We start from the raw sequence: 21560 nt of genomic DNA on the forward strand, positions 1-21560 counted from the left end.
GGAAGAATTACTCTATTACTAAATCTGTATTTATAAAATACATTAAGCTTGTATATCATAAATTTTTAAAATTAGTAAAACATGACTTCCAAAAAATAAAATTACTATTCAATTAAGTTTATTTTCAAGAAGACCTCAACTGTCTCATAGGCCATGTTCTTGTAAAATGCCTGTTTCTGAAATGTGCCTCCTGCCTGAGGAGTAATAAAAAGTATGCAGTCAGCCACTGTGAATATCCACAGAGTTTACTTCTCAGAGCACAGAGGACTTTGCTGCTATGATCCAGGGAAGTCAGTGTGTGGTTACCCTGGAGTCATAACTCATGAGAATGTAGGGGCTGATGGCAGGGAAACACCTGGCAATCAGTGTGGAGGCTTTCACCAGTCATATTTTGTGAATACTGAAAAAGACTAAACAAATGTGAAAAATGGTGGACAGACTGCACAGCATTACGAAGGTGCTCACAGGACAAGGATGATTTGTGTGGCTCTGGACCTTGGGGAAGATCTGTGGGAGAGAGTGTGTATGTATTGGACCTGCTGCTTGTGCCTGTACAGGATGAAAACCATGAAGCTGCTGGCACAGAGCATGAGCCCTACAAAGACAACATCATGGAATGACATCAGTGCCATATGCACTGAGACTGTGATTTCCTCATGAGGCATAACAGAACAGTAGTCATAATCCATTTTACTTGTGATATTACTGTTTTGCCATTTGCCAGTGATATGCACGAGTACCATGATGTTAGCATCATGTTCAGGATCCAGCAGAGAATAGTGGAGGGGCTAACATACTTGGGGGCTTTTACTTTAAGCCCCATCCACCTGGAGCAGGTAGGACTGATGGTGATGGCCTGGAAGACACTCAGGAGGCAGGTGCTGCCAATGGACACATCCCTGCTCACTCTGTGCACATAGAACACAAGTTTTCACCCAGTGTCATTGAGGAAATGCATCATCCCCAAAGCTGCCATGGTTTGGGGGACTCCTTTCGAGAGAATGACCAAGGCATTGGCTACAGTCAGGTGTTTGAGAATCAGATCTGTCAGCCTAAACTTGCATCCTGTGAAATAAAGGATGAGATAATGGAGAAGAAAAGAGGAATTCCCCAGAATCCCAGCCAGTGTTTGTACTAGAAAGACCATTCCTATGGCCAGGTCCCTCAAGGCCATGCTGTCAGTTCCCAGCCTCTGCTGCTCATCCTCTGAGTGAGAGAGAATCCTGCAAGAGAATATGAGGCAGGGACCACACAGTATTGTTGTTTTCATCAAAAAGATATGGAGAAGCTAAGTAGGGAGAGTAGATGATGTGTCTAATCTGAACAACATGTGTGGCTCAAAAGGGGTTTGGAATTGGCTGGCTGTTCAAAGCAGTGCACTTGAAGGTGATACTGCGGAACTGTTTGCTGTGTTCCTCACATAATTCAGTGTCTAGTCATTCTCATACCCAGTGATTTAACTTAGGTAGCTGATTTTATTACATTGTCTGTAAGTCTACAAGACTGTAGAAGGACTGAAGCTGTAAGTTAATACCAGCTATGGATAAGATTTATATATCTTAACAACATTCAGATTTAGAATTATGAATTAATTCTGTAGGGAGTTATCCATATCTAATTGTATTTAAAGAATAAAAAATTCCCTGTTTATTGAGAAGGCCTTCAACAAGCATTTCTTTGTTTCTAAGATTTATTTACTTACTTATTTGAAAGTAAGAATTACAGAGAGAGGGGGAGAGAGAGATTCCCTCCACTGATTTGCCCTCTGGATGGCTTTAATGGCTGAGGCTAGACCAAGGCAAAGCCAGGAGCCAGGAGATTCTTCTGGGTCTCCCACCTGGCTGCAGGGGCCCAAGGACTTGGGCCATCCTCTGCTGCTTTCCCAGGTGTATTAGCAGGGAACTGGACTGGAGTGAAACAAATAGGACTCCAACCAGCACCCATATGAGATGCCGGTGCAGCAGAGGGCAGCTTAAACCACCATGCCACAGGGCCAGTCACAAGGATTTCTTCTATGCCCAATAGAATTGGCACCTGTCACAGGAATCACAGAACACTTTGCTGCACCCTAAACTATGCGACATGATATACCAGTATATGATAAAAGAGTGTAGAATAGAAACTAAAAGTTACCAATTTCAGATCATGTACTTACATGGATTAATACGTTCACAAGTAAAATCAGTAGAAATGAGGTGAGATTTCCAAAACATACTAAATTATAAGCTATCCAGTAAAGAGAATATGTAAGCTGTTAAGCTTTGTATATTTTATAAGTTGAAATTGTAGATTTGGGTTTTGAAAATCAGAGACTTTAGCACAGGAAACTTTTGTGCCTAAGAGCTGCTAGCTGGAATCCCGTGTGTAGTGTTACCACTTCTTCATGTGCTCACTGCCTAAGCTGAAAATGGGGAACACTCTCCAATATCAGGTGACCATGGATGTTCTCAGAAGGAAACAACCACTGTCTCTTTAAATAATTCTAGCACCTGGCATCACAGGGTGCATCTCTTCCCAGCAGGTGCCATCTGGACACTCCACGTCTGCACGGCACCAGGTGGTTCCTGTTAGTTCACATCTCTGCTGCCAGCTTGGTGTTGTGGGTGCACTTTCGAGGGGCTGGTTTCATGGTGCAGCAGGTTAGCCACCTCCTGCATTGTCAGCTTCCCATTTGACCACCGGTTCAAGTCCTGGCTGCTCCACCTCTGATTCAGCTCCTTGCTACTGTGCCTGGAAAGCAGATGAAAGCTGCCCAAGTACTTGGGCTCCTGTCACCCACATGGGAGTCCTGGAAGCAGTTCCAGGATCCTAGCTTAGGGCTGGCCCAGTTGTTGTGGGAATTTGGAGAGTGAACCAATGGATGGAAGATCTCTGTCTTACATTCGCTGTCTCTCATTCTCTTCTGTGCCACTCTCTCAAGTAAATAAATAAATAAATCTTTAAAGAAAACAGAGTGCATATTCAGTCATCTTGAAAACACTATGTGAATATGATAGGGTGGGCGGATTGAAAGGCAATTTAATGTGGAACTGAAATCTGTAAGCATATTAAAAATCAAACTTTGATATTGATTTGATTAAATTTCACCCATCAGTATCATTTTAATAGCCTTTTTTATAGTAAGAAACCAACTTTGTTGTTACAACCAATTTTATTTGAATAATGTATATTTCCTCAAAAGGATACATTACTCCATTTCATTGATGGTAAAAGGCATTGTTAACCAGAAAGAAAGCCTAAACATCTCCTGTATCTTAGCAGGGATGGGTTTCATGAAAAGTTAGGGCCATCTTCTCACTGGATGACTGAGCATAGCCCCTGCCTACTTTCCTGCTGGACTGTGGTCTTTGCATTTTTCATTTGCTGAACTCTCTGTGTGGCAGAGCACTATGCCTTGTACTGCAAATGTAAGTTAAAAATGTTATCTCAAAAACAATGAAGAAAACATTAACTTGAAAAAAGTTTATGAACCAATGACAGAAGTGTGCTTTTACAGGAGTGAGGCTGTTTTCCTTACAATCCCATTTTAACCATAGAACCAATTTTATTTAAGTTTTCAGTATTAAACATGTAAAAATTAAGAGTTAAACATGAAAATATGCAGCACAACATAGGTTGTTTTGGTTTATACTAAATGGCACAACTGCCTTTGGGGGCTGCTGTCAGGTTAGGCCCTCATCTCTCTACAAGCTCTGCTCAGGCCACAGAATGATCTCTGCTTCCTGGGTGGCTGTGGCAGCAGGCTGGGTTCCAAATGCAAACCCATTCTAATAGGATCCCTTACCTGGCTGCAGACTGGCAAACCTTGGCTTCAGACTCTGTCTCAGGCTTCAATGGCAAACACCTGTCTCCTCTGATAAGGAGACAGAATGCTCAGGCTGAGGTTCACAGCACCAGCACTTGTGTTGGGATGGAGACCTTGGGAAATGGTGTGACATGATGTGTGATGTCGCCTCCCCTCAGAGCAGCCATTATCTTATCACCTGTCCCTACAAGTGGAGGACAGGCCCGGGCAGTGTGAATATTTGTGAAAAATGTTCCCCAGTTCCTTGTGACCAAAAACCAATTAGAGGTTTGCAGTTACCATCTGCCAAGAGATAATGGCAGTGTCTGAGAGTCCTCTTTATTTCCCTGATGCCTAGAGACAGACCGGGTCACACAGGGAGGCAACAGCTCTTGCTGCAGTCTGAAACAAGAGGAGCTGCCTCTGGGTTTTGTGATACCTGAGAAGTTTTCCTACTCCAAAGTGTGTTTCTTCCCCAAATCATAGGCCACTGAGCGGATGAATCATTTAAGTTAGCAATTATAACAGCACATCCTCTGAGGAGGATATTCACTGGGATGCAAGTAAAAGAAGAAGATGAAATTTCTCTTGGAAAGCATCGGAATTGGCCCACAGCTCAGTTCTACTCAGTGTGGAAATGCAGGGGTGTGCCAGAGAGTGTTTGTGACAGAGCAGGGAAATGTGAGGGCCCAGGGAGGGTCCATCGGTGCACAGGATTATAGCATGGAGATGTGAGAAGACAGAATGCAGAGGGAGAGATGAGAAAGTGGGTGTAAGGAATGGGAGTGTTGAATTCACACAGTGGTCAAAGTGCAGGGTTGACACTCTAAGGGCTCCAGGTGTGTAAGGTGTGACTTCACCAGAACTGGTATGTGTGAGCCCATGAGGAGTGCAAGGGGTCATGGGAATGAGTGTGTGCATAGGGATGGCTCCCAGTGTAGAATGTGGTTGATATCAGATGGGTAGGGCCTTGCGCTGTGGCACAGCAGGTTAATACCCTGTCCTGAAGTGCTGGGATCCCATATGGGAGCCAGTTATAGTGCAGGCTGCTCATCTTCTGATCCAGCTCTCTGCTATGGCCTGGGAAAGCAGTAGAAGATGGCCCAAGTCCTTCAGCCCCTGCACCTGGGTGGGAGACCTGGAAGAAGCTCCTGGCTCCTGGCTTCAAATTGGCACGGCTCTGGCCATTGCAGCCATCTGTGGAGTGAACCATCAGATGGAGGACTTCTCTCTCTCTCTCTGCTTCTCCTCTCCCTATGTAGCTCTGACTTTCAAATAAATAAATAAATCTGTTTTTGACAGGCAGAGTGGACATTGAGAGAGAGACAGAGAGAAAGGTCTTCCTTTGCAGTTGGTTCACCCTCCAATGGCCGCTGCGGCCGGCGCACCGTGCTGATCCAATGGCAGGAGCCGGGTACTTCTCCTGTTCTCCCATGGGGTGCAGGGCCCAAGGACTTGGGCCATCCTCCACTGCATTCCCTGGCCACAGCTGAGAGCTGGCCTGGAAGAGGGGCAACCGGGACAGAATCCAGCACCCCGACCAGGATTAGAACCTGGTATGCTGGTGCCGCAAGGCGGAAGATTAGCCTAGTGAGCCGCGGCACCGGCCGTAAATAAATCTTAAAAAAAAGATCAGATGGGTAAATGGCACATGAGCCTTAATGTGTATGAGAGGCAAAAGAATAATGACAGAGAGCCTGACAGTGGGTCCTAGGGGTGACCTGTGGCCCAAGGCAGAGTTGGAGGGTGGAGGGGGTGTGGAACCCAGGTGCTGAATAGGGATCGTGAGTACAGGGAGACAAAATGGTATTAGGCTGTGAGATAGGCAGGGAGGGTGGTGGAGATGGTAGTAACAGGAGCAGAATCTATGGCTCAACCAACCCCAGCCATCGCTGTCTTGCACACTTAGTCATCTCTCCTCCTTTTTGTCCTCTCCCTTCTCTCCCAATTCATTAAAACACATGCAGTAACCTGCACCCAGATCCCCCTCTGCCCAGCTGCCCTCTGGGCAGCACCAAGGCCCTAGGACTGGGCATCAAGAACCACTGTGCAAGCTGGCAATGCACCGGTTGCCCAAAGAGCCCAGCTCCCTCATGGGCCCTTGCAGAATGTCCTCAGAGACCTGCCTTGTGCTGCTGGCCCTACAACCTTTATCTCCGGAGTCCAGTTTTTCCTGAGTCTTCACTGTAGTTGTTCCCTCTATTCTGAGTCTTGTTGCCAAGTGTGCTCAGTGCAGGTCCTCGCTAATGTGCTCAGTTAGGAATTTCCTCCCCTCAGTCTCCATCCCCAGCTCCATCTTCCTCCTTCAGAAGAGCTCAGAGGATGACAGAGATCAGGGTGGCTGCTCCTCCTGCTCCTGGGGAATCACAGTTTCTTGACACTCAGACACAGTAATAAATAAAGGGCATGAAAGGACTTAAAATTTCATGAATGAGATTTTCAATAAAATGTTTTCTCCATTCCAACCTGTATTCTTTGTAGGTTTCTGGGGATCTTCCCATGTTAAGAACAAGTAAAACCCAATGGTCACACGTAAATGAATGATCAAATATATTGCAGAACTAGAATTCTGCCTTTTTAAAAAAAAGTATGTTCACCCTTCCCCATCTACATATAAGTGGGACTCATCACACCCAATCCAGGGCTTAACCACAATGAACTCACATAATTTATGTGAGTTGCAAACACAGATCCATGCCTATAGGATTGCCTCTAGTATATGGGAGCACAGGTACAAACTCAATTAGAGCAACTTTTTGGATGTTGGTATGGTGGTACAGTGGGTTAAACCGATGCCCATTGATGCCAAGATCCTACCTTGGAGCAGTAGTTTCAGTTTTGGCTGCTCTGCTTCTGATCCATGTCCCTGCTAATTCATCTGAGAGAGCAGAATATGGCCCAAGTGCTGCATCCCTACCACACACATGGGAGACCTGGATGGAGTTCCAGGATCTGGGCTTTGGCCTAGCTCAGCCCAGTCTGAGATCCATGAGCTATATTTAATCGGTTCTTATTCTTTTCTTTCTTTTTTTTTGACAGGCAGAGTGGACAGTGAGAAAGAGAGACAGAAATGTCTTCCTTTTCCATTGGTTCACCCCCCAATGGCCACTACAGCCAGTGCGCTGCGGCTGGCACACCACGCTGATCCAAAGCCAGGAGCCTGGTGCTTCTCCTGGTCTCCCATGTGGGTGCAGGGTCCAAGGACTTGGGACATCCTCCGTTGTACTCCTGGGCTACAGCAGAGAGCTGGAAAGGAAGGGAAGCAACTGGGACAGAATCCGGCACCCCGACCTGGGCTAGAACTAAGTGTGCCAGAGCCGCAGGTGGAGGATTAGCCTATTGAGCTGAGACACCAGCCAAATCTGTTCTTTTTATGTTAATTTTTAAAACACAAATTAAAAAATAAATTTTAAAATTTAACCCTAATAATAATTCTGCAATTATTTTCTTCAGTGAAGCCAACTTAACACAAACTCATTTGAGTGAGGAGATGTGCTGTGTGACAGCTGATTGAAGGGGGGTGCATTTGCACTTAGAATAGACAGTGGCACAAGGCCATTTTGAATCCTTTCCCATATGGAGGTGGCAGCAAGGTTACACTGTCCCCTGGGCATGGGTGTGGAGAATTCAGGTGTGCAGATGGAGTGAGCTGGAGGCCAGCAACTACCATGGGAAGATTTTTCATTCATCTCTCCCCTCTAAGTCTGCGCCTCCCTTTTCTTGCACTGTCTAGCATATGGGGAGAGCCAGGTCCTAAGCTTCACGTTCTTGCTGCCCATGCAGGCACCCATGGGAAGCCACATAGACCTGGGCACTTTCAGTCTGTTCTTCACCTATCACCTCCTCTTCCACTGAACCACAGAAGAAAGGAGAAAAGATCACTTGTGTCCAAGAGAGCTATAAAAGTCAGTTCTTCTCCTTCTGAAAACCCCATGAATCTTTAATGCTGCTGAAGTCTGAGAAGAGAGGGAAGTGACCAGGGAACACAGAGTACAACTCTGTGCTAGGAAGGATGGCACAAGCGAGGCCCATTTGGTTAGTGTCCAGCAGGTTGCTGGCTGCTTTCAACTCAATCAAAGAATGGTGCCACATTTTCAGATCTCTCAAGGTCTCAGCTTGTGAACATTCTGCTCCAGGAAGAGAATGAACACCAAGCAAAGCATTTTCAGGTTGCTTATTTCAATCCTATTTCTCATATCTTATGAACTGGAGTAAAAGGTAAAATTATTCCTCTTTGTCCCCCACATGGTTAACAAATTTACTGCATGTGCCATGGAATATTCTCTCATTCTCTAACCCATCCCATGAAGGGCCCTTGTACTTCCCATGTGAAGAACAAGGTGTTGATAGATTACTACTAAAGTGTCATGATGTTGTCCAGAAAGTTAAATGTATTAGGTAGCTGCACTGTGACTAACTCTGAGAAGTATCCTATATTTTCCAGCTTACAAACTAGTAGCTGCTAAAGATAGAACTGTCAAAGTGAAAATTGTGAAATGCATGCAGGTGAGGGTTTTTCAAAAGCTTTGTGGAAAATGCATATAGCAACAACCATCCTTGGCCTCAAAAATGTCTTGCACCAAAATAAACTTATCAGTTAATTTCATTTTCCCAAGAACCTTTTTGAAGTGCCCTTATTTTAATAGTTAAAATATGTTGACAAAAAGCAAAAAAAATTCCATGAACTTTTCATCAGCTGATTAGGAAACATCTTATGAAAATAAGGAAAATATTGACTGTTAAAAAAGAACTAGAATAAATTAAATAGAGAAAGTAAGAAAATTGTTTATTCTAGCAGGGCTCCTGCAAACCAGATACTGGGAGCAGGCTGGCAGCCTCTTCCAGATACAGGAGCTGTATGACCATTGGCCATAAGGGGCTCCTTCCAAAGACCTGTCTCAGAGTCTGTGTGAATCAGCCCCCTTTCTTATGCCTGTATTCAGCCTAGGTCAGGTAATAGGAGTTTCTGTCCTAAAAGGAGTTGGATCTGAGCATGCATGGAAACCTTTGCTTTATTAAGTGAATGAGAGCTGTATGTGTGCTGGAGTGGCCTTGTCTGCTGGGCTTCCCTGGGCCAGCACTGGGAACCCCCAGGCTGGGTTGTGTCCTACAGTTGAGGGACAGATTCCAGGGGTCCTTTAGCTGTCATTGTCCTTACAGCCAGGGTTTTTCTCCTGTAGCATCCTACAGATGGGGGCATGCACATCAGAGTAAGTAGACAGTGGGATTAACACAGCTTGTGTTATTCTTAGGGGCACTGCTTTGTAAATCTGACTTTGTATTTTTCCAATATTAATGATTTACAGCATACAGATGTAATTTGACTTCATATGTTTATATGTATGCTTACATAGACACTTAGAAACACAAAAATATTTGTCAGTGCACTTGGAAATAAGCACCAGGTGGGGGCAGGGAAGGAGACTGGCTCCCAGTGCCTGCTTCCTCCTGAGTTCAAGGCTAAAGGAAAGCCCATCATAAACTTATTTCCTCACCTGAGAGACAGGGGCGTGCACATCAAAGCTGTTTCTTGCCCACACACCCAACTGGCCTCTTTACTTAAAGATACAGAAGCTGGCCCAGCAGATCTCACCTCCATTCTGGGATATTTGGACACTCTGTTCTGTCCCTTAGTGTCATTCATAAACAGCAGAACATGCTTCATGCTACCCTGTGCCCCACTGCAGGTCACACCAGCCATTTGTACATGAAAATGATTGAAGTAACCATTCTCCTTCATAACATCTGAGTTCAGAGGACACATCTCCTACATGCACAGAACTGCAGGATCCTCAAGGCTTCCACTCTGGGAAACTTCACTTTCTCTCCACTAACGTCCATGCTGATCATTGTTCTATGGAGAATTTCTTCATTTTTCTGCATTCTGATGCCCACTAAAGTGTTGCCCCTGATTTACAGACCTTTTGTCACATTCCCATAACTGTTCACTTCTGAAAAATTCAGTGTGTCAGATTCAGGTGACACCTACAACTTCTTAGCAATTTCTACATTTCTTGATGGAGGCAGGAACACTAATAACACAATTTGGGAATTGAAATGATAATTATATTAATTTATTTATAATTACTAATACTTTTATTCTTTATTTAGTGCAACAATTAAGTCAGTCTTGTTTACCAGACTCTGCTCCTGGGACTGTTTCAAGTTTCAATGTTTAAAAATTCAGAGGGGTTCAAGAGTAAAGAACTCACATTGTGTTTGGCAGGCATTTGACCTAGCAGTTAAATGGCCACTGAAGACGAACATATCCAAAATCGCATTACCTGGGTTTGATACCCAGCCCTGACCAGAACTCAGTTACCTGCTAAGGAAGACACTAGGAGATGGTGTTGATGGCACAAGTAATTGAGTTCCCGGCTCTGGCTTTGACCTTGATCCAGACTCAAGATAAATGTTTGGGGAGTGAATCACAGTATGGTGAGCTCTGTGTCACACAAGTAAATAAATGAACGGATGAATTTTAAAAGCATCAGAGAACTAACCATTGTGAATACACCTAAAATGTAGGGGATTCTGTATTTCTCGTGTGGGCACAGCAGAGCCTGGGCACTCTGGAGTCATGGCTCATGAGAACATAGGGGCTCACAGCAGGGAAACTCCCAGCAACTAGTGCAGAGGTGTTCACCAGCCACACACTGGGATTATTTAAAACAGTCAAGCAGCTGTGGAAGATGGAGGAGAGAGTGCTCAAAGACACAAAGGTGCTCACCAGGACGAGGATGCTGTGTGTGGCTCTGGACTCTGGGGAGGACCTGGATGTGATGTTGGTCCTATGGATGTATTGTACCTGCTGCTTGTGCCTGTACAGGGTGAAAATCATGAAACTGCTGGCCCACAGCATGAAGCCCACAAAGAGAATATTTCGGAAAAATATCAGAGCTACATACAGGGACTCTGTGAATTTGCCAGGATTCACAGAATGACAGTAGCCATAATCTGTTTTCTTTGTAGTATTATTGTCATTACTTTTCCCAGTCACATAGACAGGCACCATAGCATTTAGTATCAGATTCAGCATCCAGCAGAGGATATTGCAGGACCCAATGTACTTGGGAGCTTTTGCTTTAAGCTCTGCCCATCTGGGGTTCCTGGGACTGATGGTGATGGCCTGGGAGATACTCAACATGCAGGTGGTGCCAGTGGACACATCCGTGCTCACTCTATGCACATAGAACACAAGCTTGCACCCCGTATCACTGAGGAAATGCTTCATCCCCAAAGTTGCCATGGTTTGGGGGACTCCTTTTGAGAGAATGACTAAGCAGTTGGCTACAGTCAGGTGTTTGATGATCAAATCTGTGGGCCTAAACTTGCATCCTGTGAAGTAGAGGTAGAGATAATGGGAAAGAAGAGAGAAATTCCCCAGGGTTCCAGAGACAGTTTGAAATAAGAAGATCATCCCTGTTATCAAATCTCTGGTGATCATGCCATCTCCTCCCAGTGTCTGTTTATTGTTTCTGGGCCGGAGATTCCTGTATGGGAACATGATACGCAAACCATGTGCATTAATGTCAGTTGAAATTCAGCATTCTATACTCTTATTCTCTACTTACACCAGTTCACCCTTAGAAATGACTGCTTAACATTTTTCTTTATTGAAGATGTTTCCAAATACTTGGATATATAATCTTTAAGGGTACTTACACAACACTAACTACAGACATGAAGAGACACATGTATTAATTCCAGTATTTTTAATGACTCCTTGAGAAGGCAGCAGGATTCATTTCATTGGAAATAAAATGATCATGCAAGCAGCTTCTGGTTAGTTATTTGTCTAAATTTAAACTTTTTTGTGTGCAGTGAAATATTGAACCTGGCTGGGCTTGTTCTAAAGTACTGAAATTAAACATCATATTATTCTAACAGAGCTACTTAGCTCTGTTCTTCAAATGACACATAAGTATACCTAACTAATTTCATGTATTATCAATCTATCTTAGACTGCTGGTAATTGGTTTCCATAGTTTGTATGTATTACTTTACCTTGATACATAAAGATTTATTCCATAAGATAACATCAATAATGGTTATACATTTAGGTATCTTACCCAGATACATATAACCTGATTATAGTATCATTTTCTCAACCCTTTCTCTTTGAAAACTGTACTTAAACTAGACCAAGTTGTCTGTACTGGGGAAGACAATAGAAACGTCAGTTGGCTTTTGTACCAAGAAAAATGGCATGAAGTACTGAAAATTGGCTGTGGTCTGTACAAAGTGACATTAATACCAGTCTGGTGAAGTCAAGTATGGTAGAAATGAAATATTTCCATGTTCATGTAATATAATTATGTCTTTACTAATAGTTAAGTAAAAGCATTTTCCCATAAGTCAAGATTTTTGAAAAGTATTGATTGCAAGCCTTGCATAGCAGGTGGAATCTCTGTTGTCAGATCTTATCTATTTTATCACATGACAATGTGGAGCTTGCAGTTAAGATGAAAATATTTTCAGTCCAGAACGAAAGTGAAAAAATACATCTGAAACTCATTACTACAGGATAACACTGCTTTCTTCTTAAATAGGCTTCCCGTACTTAAACAAGGAACATAATCTTACTGTAATCATGGAGATTTTCAATGGGAAATAATCATTTTCTCCATTGAGAAATTAATACAATAGGGTTGGAGAAAACCTTGCTATTCCAGAAGTTGACACTGGCAGCCACTCTTGCATCCCAGGATTATAAGATTCTGAGGTTTGTCTCTGTCTACATTATAAGCATGTGGGGTTCCACAGCAGCCTCTCTGCTAATTCTGAAACTAGATTCATGAGTCCTGTGCAGAAAATTGAACAGAAACTTATTTTGGACCTACAGTCCTTAAATACATTAAACACCAGATGGCATGATTATTTTCATTAAGCTATAAGAATCAGTATCATTATGCATGACACCAAAGTACATCAAGAGCCACAAGGGATTTGAGTAGGGTGGAGGACCCCTATGTTCCTGTGCTAGCTCAGCACACATCTCAGAATCCTTCCTCCTCCCTGTATGCTGGGACACAGGACCAGGAGCAAACATGGGAGAATCCCCTTTTCCCGCTTGATCACTCACCCAGACTTCTGATATGCCTCTCACTTGAAAACTCTCTCCTTTGTACTGATGTAGAAAACCCCCAATTTCTCTCAGCTGCCAAGGCAAACCTCAGCACAAAGATCACCCCAGTCAGCACTGGGTGGGCTGGAGGCAGCTGGAGCACTATAAGTGGTGTGGCCTGTGACCTCACCTCCCTGCAGAGTTGCAGTCGTCTTTGCACCTGCAGCTGCAGTGTATGTCAAGTTGGAGTACTGAGAATTTTGTGAACTCTTTTCCTCTTGCTAATTATGAAAACCAATTACAGCCTATAATTACTATCTAAAAAGAGGCTGTTAAAGTCTTTGAAAGTTACTCTGTCCTTCTCAGATCCCCAGAGCTGATAGGGTCTGACCTGGAGGGAGCAGGAGATCCTGAGTCTGGTATGGGAGGGAGGCAGTGAAGCTCCTGTGTCTCCATGGATTCACAGAAGGTTCTTTCTACCCCAGAGCAACTTCTTTGCTAAACTTCAGACCACTAAGCCCAGTATCATGTATATAATGAGCAGAACAATGGGGAGAATGCTCCTGAGAAAGGTTTTCAGAAACACAGGTGCAACAGTGAACATGATGATCATGGTTTACCTGAGAAACCACTGGATTTGTCTGACACAGGGAGTATGGGGGTTTTACAGCCAAACATCCTTTATCTGTGTACACCTTTCATTCTCATCTCCAGTAGATGTCAGAAGCTAGAGTATAATATCCATAGATAGTCACAAGTTTATGAGCTTTCAGGCATATTTTATATTTTCCCTGACTATCAGATAAGCCATGTTACCTCCTCTTGAATGGTTTGTAGTTAATGAGGAAATGTAAAATGTAGTTTAAAATGTATCCTTTTGTTTTCATAATAAAATATCCACTGCTTTTCCCAAATCCACTGTCTTATCCTTGCGAATTTCCAAGCGAGACTTCGGAGTCAGGATATTGGAGAGTGCACAGTGTGGTTATGCCCCTGTGCTCAGTGCTGGGCAGAGGTGCTGGGAGTCCTCGCTTGACTTTTCATGATTTCAGACATTTTTTAACCTGAAGTAGACATGTTAACAACTTATTTATCGTGATATAACTTAAAAATTATACATGATTTATTAAGATAAGCCAATGTAGCCTTGCAGAATTTAAAATCTGTGTCATTGTTGCCTTTTCCTTATCATCAACTAATCTTACAGAATGTAAAAGTGATGATATTTTTGGATATTTTGACAATTAAAAATGTAGTGTTTATGGCATCATTCACTGGTTCCATAATGTTGTAGGCAGATGTCTTTCCTTAGGTGTTACTACCATTGAAACATCGCATTAGATAGCAAGAGGAACATTCCTGATGTAATTAAGGTGAAATTTTTTTTTTATAAAATACTTCACTGAGATATGCTGGACATGAAGGAAGCCTTTTCATTTCAATCTTTTAAAGTTTTCCAGTTGACACATACATAGAGAATGCTGTACGTCTGTACTGTCTACAACCTGATGAAGCTGGAGATGAATACCCATGTAAACATCACTGCAATCAATGCATTAAAAGTCTGTCACCCAGAAAGATCTCCTTCTACCATTTTTATTTGTGGTTAACATTGCTATTTGTGAAAAGGACATTTCACATAAGATATATGCTATTATTAATTACTTCATTGTGTAATACCACCTTGTTAGCCATAGTTACTGTGTTGGATGACAGATTTCTAGGCCTTTTTCATCTTGCAAACTTGGACCATTTAATAATGTGATGAATCCCTCCATTTTCCCTCTCTCCCTCTCTCCACAGCCTCTGAAAACCACCATTGTACTCTCCGTTTCCTTGAATTTACTATTCTAGATTCCTTACACAAGTGGGATCATGGAGTGATTGCCCATGTATGTCTAGCTTATTTCACTTTCACAATGTCCTTCATATTCATCCATGTTGTTGTGAATGCCAAGATTTCCCTCTCTTTAAAGTCTAAATAATAGACTGTGTTACATATCACAGTGTCTTTACCAATCATGTGGCAGTATATATTTATGTAGCTCCCATGTCGTGGATATTGTGAGCATGCAGTAATGATGAGGAATGCAGATCCTCTCTTCAAGAACCTGACTCTGTTTCTTTGGCTGTGTATCCAGAAGTGGGATAACTGCATCATGATATAGTTCCACTTTCAGTTTTTGAGGAACTAGAGTACTGTTTTCCATAATGGCTTCACCCAGTTGGCATTCCCATGAAATATGTACAAAAATTGACTCTCCAGTGTTTCCCCAATACTTAGTGTTTAGTGTCCTCCCCGCTCCCTCCATCCCTGCTTTCCTCCCTTCCTTCCTTTCTTCCTTCCCCCTCCCCTCTCCTCCCTCCTTCCCTTCCCTTCCCTTCCATTCCTTTTTTGTTCTCCTTTTTTAGAACAGCAACTGCCCATGATCATATAAGGTGAAGTCTCAATTATGGTTTTGATTTCCATGCCCCTGATAATTGGAAATGTTGAGCTTCTTTTCATAAACCTGTTGATCATTCGGAGTGTCTTCTTGGAAAAATATCTATTCAGGTACTTTGCCCATTTTTAGATTCTTATTGTTTGTTATTTTACCACTGAGTTGTAGGCATTCTTGATTTGATTTGGACTTTGTATATTGACATATATAACATTTTCAAATATTTTCTCCTTTTCTCATAGTTTCTTTTACATTATAATCATTGTTTTCCTTTGTCATGCTGAAACTTCTTATTTTAATGCTATCTCGCTTATCTGTTTTGCATTTCTTTCCATTGGTTTTGGTGTCAGATTAAAAAAACCTCATTGCAAAGACCAATGTCAGAGAAATTTGTCTCTGTGTTTTCCTTTAGGATTTTATGAGGTTTTTTTTTTTTCAATCTGGTAGCTGAGTCCAGGTTCTTATCTCTGACACAGGAAGGAATTTGAGGATAACATGCAGGTAAAAGTCAAGAGAAAAGCAAGATTTGTTTGCTTGAAAAGTGACAAATCCACACTGAAGGAGACATTGGACATTCTCTAGAGTGAGGTGCATTCCATGGGGTTCAAGTCCATTGCTCTGTATGATCTGTATGGTAGGAAGTGCAGGTGGGGCTGCAGGAACCAGCCCATCACCTCAGCTTCTTCTCACCAGGTACCTCCCTCTCCTTTCCACATCAGTGTCAGATGTTGAATGTAAGTCCTTCATGTATGCTGAGCTGGTTTTGTTATAATGTGTTAAAGGTACAATGCATCATCTAACATGTGAATCTACTTTTCTCAGTACCACTTATTGAAGGGATTCTCCTACCTCAATGGTGCATGCTTGGTAGTCATTTTGAAAAAACTAATGGATCGGGGGCTGGCAATGTGATGCAGTATTCTAATTCTCCACCTGCAGTGCAGGCATCCCATATGGGTGCCAGTTCTAGTCCCAGCTGCTCCTCTTCCAATCCAGCTCTCTGCTAAGGTCTGGGAATGCAGTAGAAGATAGCCCAAGTTGTTGGGCCCCTGCACCACATGGGATACTGGGAAGAAGCTCCTGGCTCCTGGCTTTGGATCAGTGCAGCTCTGACTGTTGCGACCATTAGGGAGTGAACCAATGGACAGAAGACCTTTCTCTCTGTTTCTCCCTCTCACTGTAACTCTACCTCTCAAATCTATTTAGCACTTTATCAATTTTGATTTTTTTTACAAAATCAATACTTTGTTGATTTTTAAGTATTTATTTATTTATTTGAAAGTCACAGTTACACAGAGAGAGAAGGAGCAGCAGAGAGAGAGAGGTCTTCCATCTGCTGGTTCGTTTCCCCACTGGCTGCAACAGTTGGAACTACACCAATCCAAAGCCAGCAGCCAGGAACTTCTTCTTGGTCTCCCACACAGCACATTTCCAGCCGATGTGGCCGCTTGGAGAGTGAACCAATGGAAGGAAGACCTTTATCTCTGTATTTCCCTCTCACTGTCTGTAACTACCTCTCAAATAATATAAATAATTTTTTAAAAAATAAAATTATGTAGAAAATCACAAGGATCCCTACTCAAAAGCTCTGTTACATTTGGGCTACCGCAGAATCACACTGTCCTCTGACCAGTGGCATGGAGAGGTGGAATTTCAGATGAGGTCAGCACAGGGGAGGTGTGAACTATCAGTTCTTTATGCTGCATCTGTGCTTCTTGTTCATCTTTGTACTTCCCAGAACACAGAGAATTCTGGGTACTGTTTCTCCCATTTTGTCCCTGCGTCTCTCATGCTTTGGCCCCCAGTTCTGGGCGTTTTGAACTCCTCCTGCAGACAGTTCTCCCTCATCCCATTTTACAACAAATAGGATGATGATGAAAGCATCTGTGTCTAGTTCAGATCTCAGAGTTTGAGTTTCCCACTTCCGAAAATATCCCAAGAATGTTCATGTTCTTCGTTATTGCTGCTGAAATCAAGTATAGACAGAAATGGGAATTGTGGAACCTGGCCTGTTCTACATAAGCAGGTGAGGCACCCTGGGCACACTTCCTTGTGTGCATGGCTGCAGCTCGACCAGTTGACCTTATAATTCTCTCAACTCTGCTAAGCTCTATGTGGTTTGGGACTGCTTGATCCTTCCTGCATCTGCTGGCCAGAGAATGAACAATGGTGCACATGCAATCAGGTTCTTTCAATTGCACTTTCACCTTTGAACCCCTTTTCTCAGGTTGGCAGTGGAGGGCTCTTACCCTTGCTGCCATTTCATGAGAACATTTACTACATGTCCTAGTCTTCTGTTATCCCTCTACAGGCTCACAAAGCATCCTTCTTTCCTCTTCCAGTGATGCATCTCTCAGCATTGCACAATCAGCAAAAGTATCCGAATTGGGAGAAATCTAAAGCTGAACATTATCTGCCAGTTGCATAAATGTATCCCTATAGAAAGACAATATTACCATATACCAAAGAAATTTGTTTTAAGAAAGATCTGTGAAAAGATAGTTTAGAACAGAAGCTCATAAAAGATGCAGGATCCATAGATATGCATGATGAGCTGTCTCTCAACTGGATAAACCCCCCTCATACATCAAACATGTAGGAATGATTGAGCCTCTGAGCAAAAGGGCCCTTTCCAGATTCCAAACACCAGGTCCTCCTTTCATGGAGCTGTGGGATTGCTGATGTCTGCAGTCTGCAGTTGGCAGAAAGGATGCACGGATGATTCCAAGTAGTTGTGGAAAAGCCAGCTCCAAGGATGATTTTTGGTAACCAGGGTGCGGTAATGAGAGGTGGGACTAAAAGAAAGCATAAGACATTTCCTGAATAAAACATAATTTATTGGAACACGTCAATATGTTGTTAACCACAACATGGCAAAGTACATCTGAATGGATCCCTGACTGACATTTTAAAGATGAGTAATGGGATTTGTAGACGTGGTTAGAGGAGAGTATCTCTGAGGTCTTGGCTTAGGAAAAGTTTTCTGACATCGAAGAAAAACATTCAGTGTGCAGGTGGCAATGAAAGGCCATTCTATTGAAATGAAGACAGGATCTTCTTCAGAACAGAGGAACACAACCAGGAAAGTCCCTGATCCAGGATGTAGAAAATCCTCCTGCAAATATGCAAGGACCCAGACAATTCAGTCACAAGAACAACCTAAAAGACTCTTTGAACAAAAGGCTAAGCATGTGACAGCATATTGGGACTTCCTTAATAATCAGGGAAACACAATGAAAATGACTGAAAGCAGTAAGAAAATAAAAATGAAAATTGGTGATTACTAATTTTGAGTAGTATGTGGACACACCAAGAAGCTCCTATGTGGCTAATGAGTGTGAAAATCATGGAAATTATGAAAGGAATTGATAAAATAAACTTTTGGGAAATTATTTAATTGGTTCTAATAAAGCATAACATATATTAATCTATGGTATAAGAGTCCCATTATAATGTATGTACACAAAAGATATTTGAACCTGTTCACCAATGTGAACATGTCTTCATTTGCACATTTCCATCTGAACAATGATCCTGACAGCCCCACCCTGAAAGCCACTCACATGAACATCTACACAGCATTGATGAAATTGTTGCTTGGTGTTAACACAGTGGAATTCCTATAGCAATGTTAACATATAATCCAAAATGACATGCAGCAATATTGATGAATTCCCAAACAACATAGAAATGAAAAAGCCTTATAAAGAAGAAAGTCTGTGTTACATCTTTTATATAAAGAAAAAAGAAAAACAGCCAAACACACAGAATTTCATCCATGCTCTTAGACATCAGAATAACATGGTGAAACAAGACTTCAGGCATTGAGACACTGACTGCATTCTGCTTGTAGTGAGTGTTGTGTGTGAATATGGGCTCACTCCATGAAATTTCACATGTCACCTGTGCATGTGATGGTAAAATAATTTTAGTACATATCAAAAGTAGAAATGGGGTAAAAGTAATGAATTAACATTAGGTTGGCATTCTGTTACCCAGGAGCAGTAAAATGTGTTAGTATGTTTACTGTTATTAGTTTTAAAATGCTTGATTAAATATATAGAGTAAAAACCAAGAAATACTGAAAATATAATGTCAAAAGTAAAAGGATGCACTTTGCAATTATTTAAATATTAACGTAAATTATTTAATATAGAAAACTATGGACATAGAAGATGTGCAATGAAAAACACTTTATGAATTGGAAAACTCAATCCAAATTGCATCCATTTTCATATTAAAGATAAATAGGAGTAGTTACTCCTGTTCAAACTAGACCAAATTTAAAGAAATACTGAACTGCATATTATTTCAAAAGATCTATATGAAATATATCAATCTTATTGAAAACAGAAAAAAAAACACATTGTATATAAATTTAAATAGAATATACAACCACCAAGGTAAAGGAGCAAAATAGAGTTATTGTTAAAAGAAATCCAAACATATTTTATTATATTCAGCAGTTCATAGTTATATATATATATATATATATATATATATATATATATATATAGCTATCCTATTTCTCAAACCTTATGCAGAGGAGAATGGAGGGTGTTTCATCCTCCTTGTCCCCATGTTGCAAACAAATTTACCCCCTCAACATGGAGCCTTTTCTCATCCTCTAACTCATCCCACAAAGGGTCCTTCCATTTCCAGAATGTTGTGTTTTTTTAACCATGACATTTTAGCAAAACTGTAGGAAATGTAGTTGGCCTTAAAGTGGAAAAGGTTACATTTCTTATGTTGGTCTTGTGTACAGTCTTTCTTTACTCTCCATTATGAATCTGCTGACAGCTTTCAACATGATTTGTTACACAAATTACACAAATTCTTTTAGGAACAGAAACTGATAAATTGTTTAAAGAACATGATTACATGAGGGAATGACTCCCCACAGAGAACAAAGAACCATGAAAATTCTGGACACCAGTACCTTGGCTTATTAAAGATTTTATTTATTTATTTGAAATATAGAGCAACAGAGAGAAAAAGAGGAAGAAACAGCAAGAGAGGTATCTTCCATCCACTGGCTCATTCCCCCACCTGTGACTTCAAGGACCTGTTTGGAGCAGGTTGAAACCAGGAGCCAGGAATTTCATCTGGAGTTTCCATTTGGGTGGCAGGCACCCAAGTGCTTGGTCCATCTTCTGTTGCTTTTCTAGGCACATTAGAAGGAAGCTGACTTACAAGAGGAGCAGCTAAGGCTTCAACAGGCTCTCTGATTTGGGGCACAAACATTACAGGCTGAAGCTTAACATGCCTTGCCGCAACACCAGCCCTGACACCTTCTTTGATGTTACTTCTTTGGAGGGATTGTTACAGTGTTAGTAAGGAGGAAATGGAGAAAATGAACTGAAGCCATCATGTATGAGTCAGCTCCTAGGATTATGTGATGTTTCCTGGGAAAGCAATAGCAACTACATGAAAGAAACAAGCCAGTGTATGACATTTCCTTTTTTTCCCTCGATACCTTTTATTTAAGGAATACAAACTACATGCATTTCATAAGTACAACTTGAGAGACATGGCAATTTTCCCCACCATACCTGCCTTCCCACCCGCACTCCCACCTCTCCTTTTCCTCTCTGCCCTATTCCCATTCTTGCTTTTTACCAAGATACATTTCAATTAAATTTATACACATTATTAACTTTATACTAAGTAAAGAGTTCATTAAATTTTATGAAAAAAAAAATCTTGATCCTCAGCAGTCGAGACAAGGGCTGTTCAAAGTCATTGTTAATTTCACTTCTATAGATTCCCTTTTAGGTGCTCTTTTAGTATTATAGATCAGGGAGAATGTATGGTATTTGTCCTTTTGGGATTAACTTATTTCACTAAATGTGTTTTCCAGGTTCATCCATTTTATTGCAAATGACAGAATTTCATAATTTTTACCACTGTGTAGTATTCCATGGTGTACATATCCCATAATTTCTTTATCCAGTCTTCATTATAGTATAATTTCTTTATATCTTAACTATTGTGAATTGAGCTGCAGTAAATATCGGGGTATAAATAACACTAAATATGCTGATTTCATTTCCCTTGAGTAAATTCTCAAGAATTGTATGGTAGGTCTGTATTTAGATTTCTGAGGTATTTCCATGCTGATTTCCACAGTGGCTGGACCAGTTTACATTCCCACGAATAGTAGATTAGGATACCTTTTTCTCAGCATTCTTGTCAGTATTTGCATTTGATACAGAATATAATAAATGAAATTATAGGAGAAAGCATGAAAATGAGAGAGGTTTAATGA

General features: G+C 41.6%; 1 protein-coding gene and 1 pseudogene across 1 annotated transcript; both read right to left on the reverse strand.

The window, feature by feature from the left end:
• Nucleotides 1-291: 291 nt before the first annotated feature.
• ORYCUNV1R-PS1540 (vomeronasal 1 receptor oryCunV1R-ps1540 pseudogene) lies at nt 292-1174 on the reverse strand (annotated as a pseudogene).
• Nucleotides 1175-10301: 9127 nt separating this feature from the next.
• Nucleotides 10302-11231, reverse strand: ORYCUNV1R1619 (vomeronasal 1 receptor oryCunV1R1619). Its single transcript, NM_001167306.1, is given in 1 exon segment — nt 10302-11231. A coding segment is annotated over 1 exon segment (930 nt).
• Between the last annotated feature and the right edge of the window lie 10329 nt (nt 11232-21560).

The sequence above is a fragment of the Oryctolagus cuniculus genome, chromosome 18 (assembly GCF_964237555.1).
Source record: "Oryctolagus cuniculus chromosome 18, mOryCun1.1, whole genome shotgun sequence".
NCBI classification, from domain to species: domain Eukaryota; kingdom Metazoa; phylum Chordata; class Mammalia; order Lagomorpha; family Leporidae; genus Oryctolagus; species Oryctolagus cuniculus.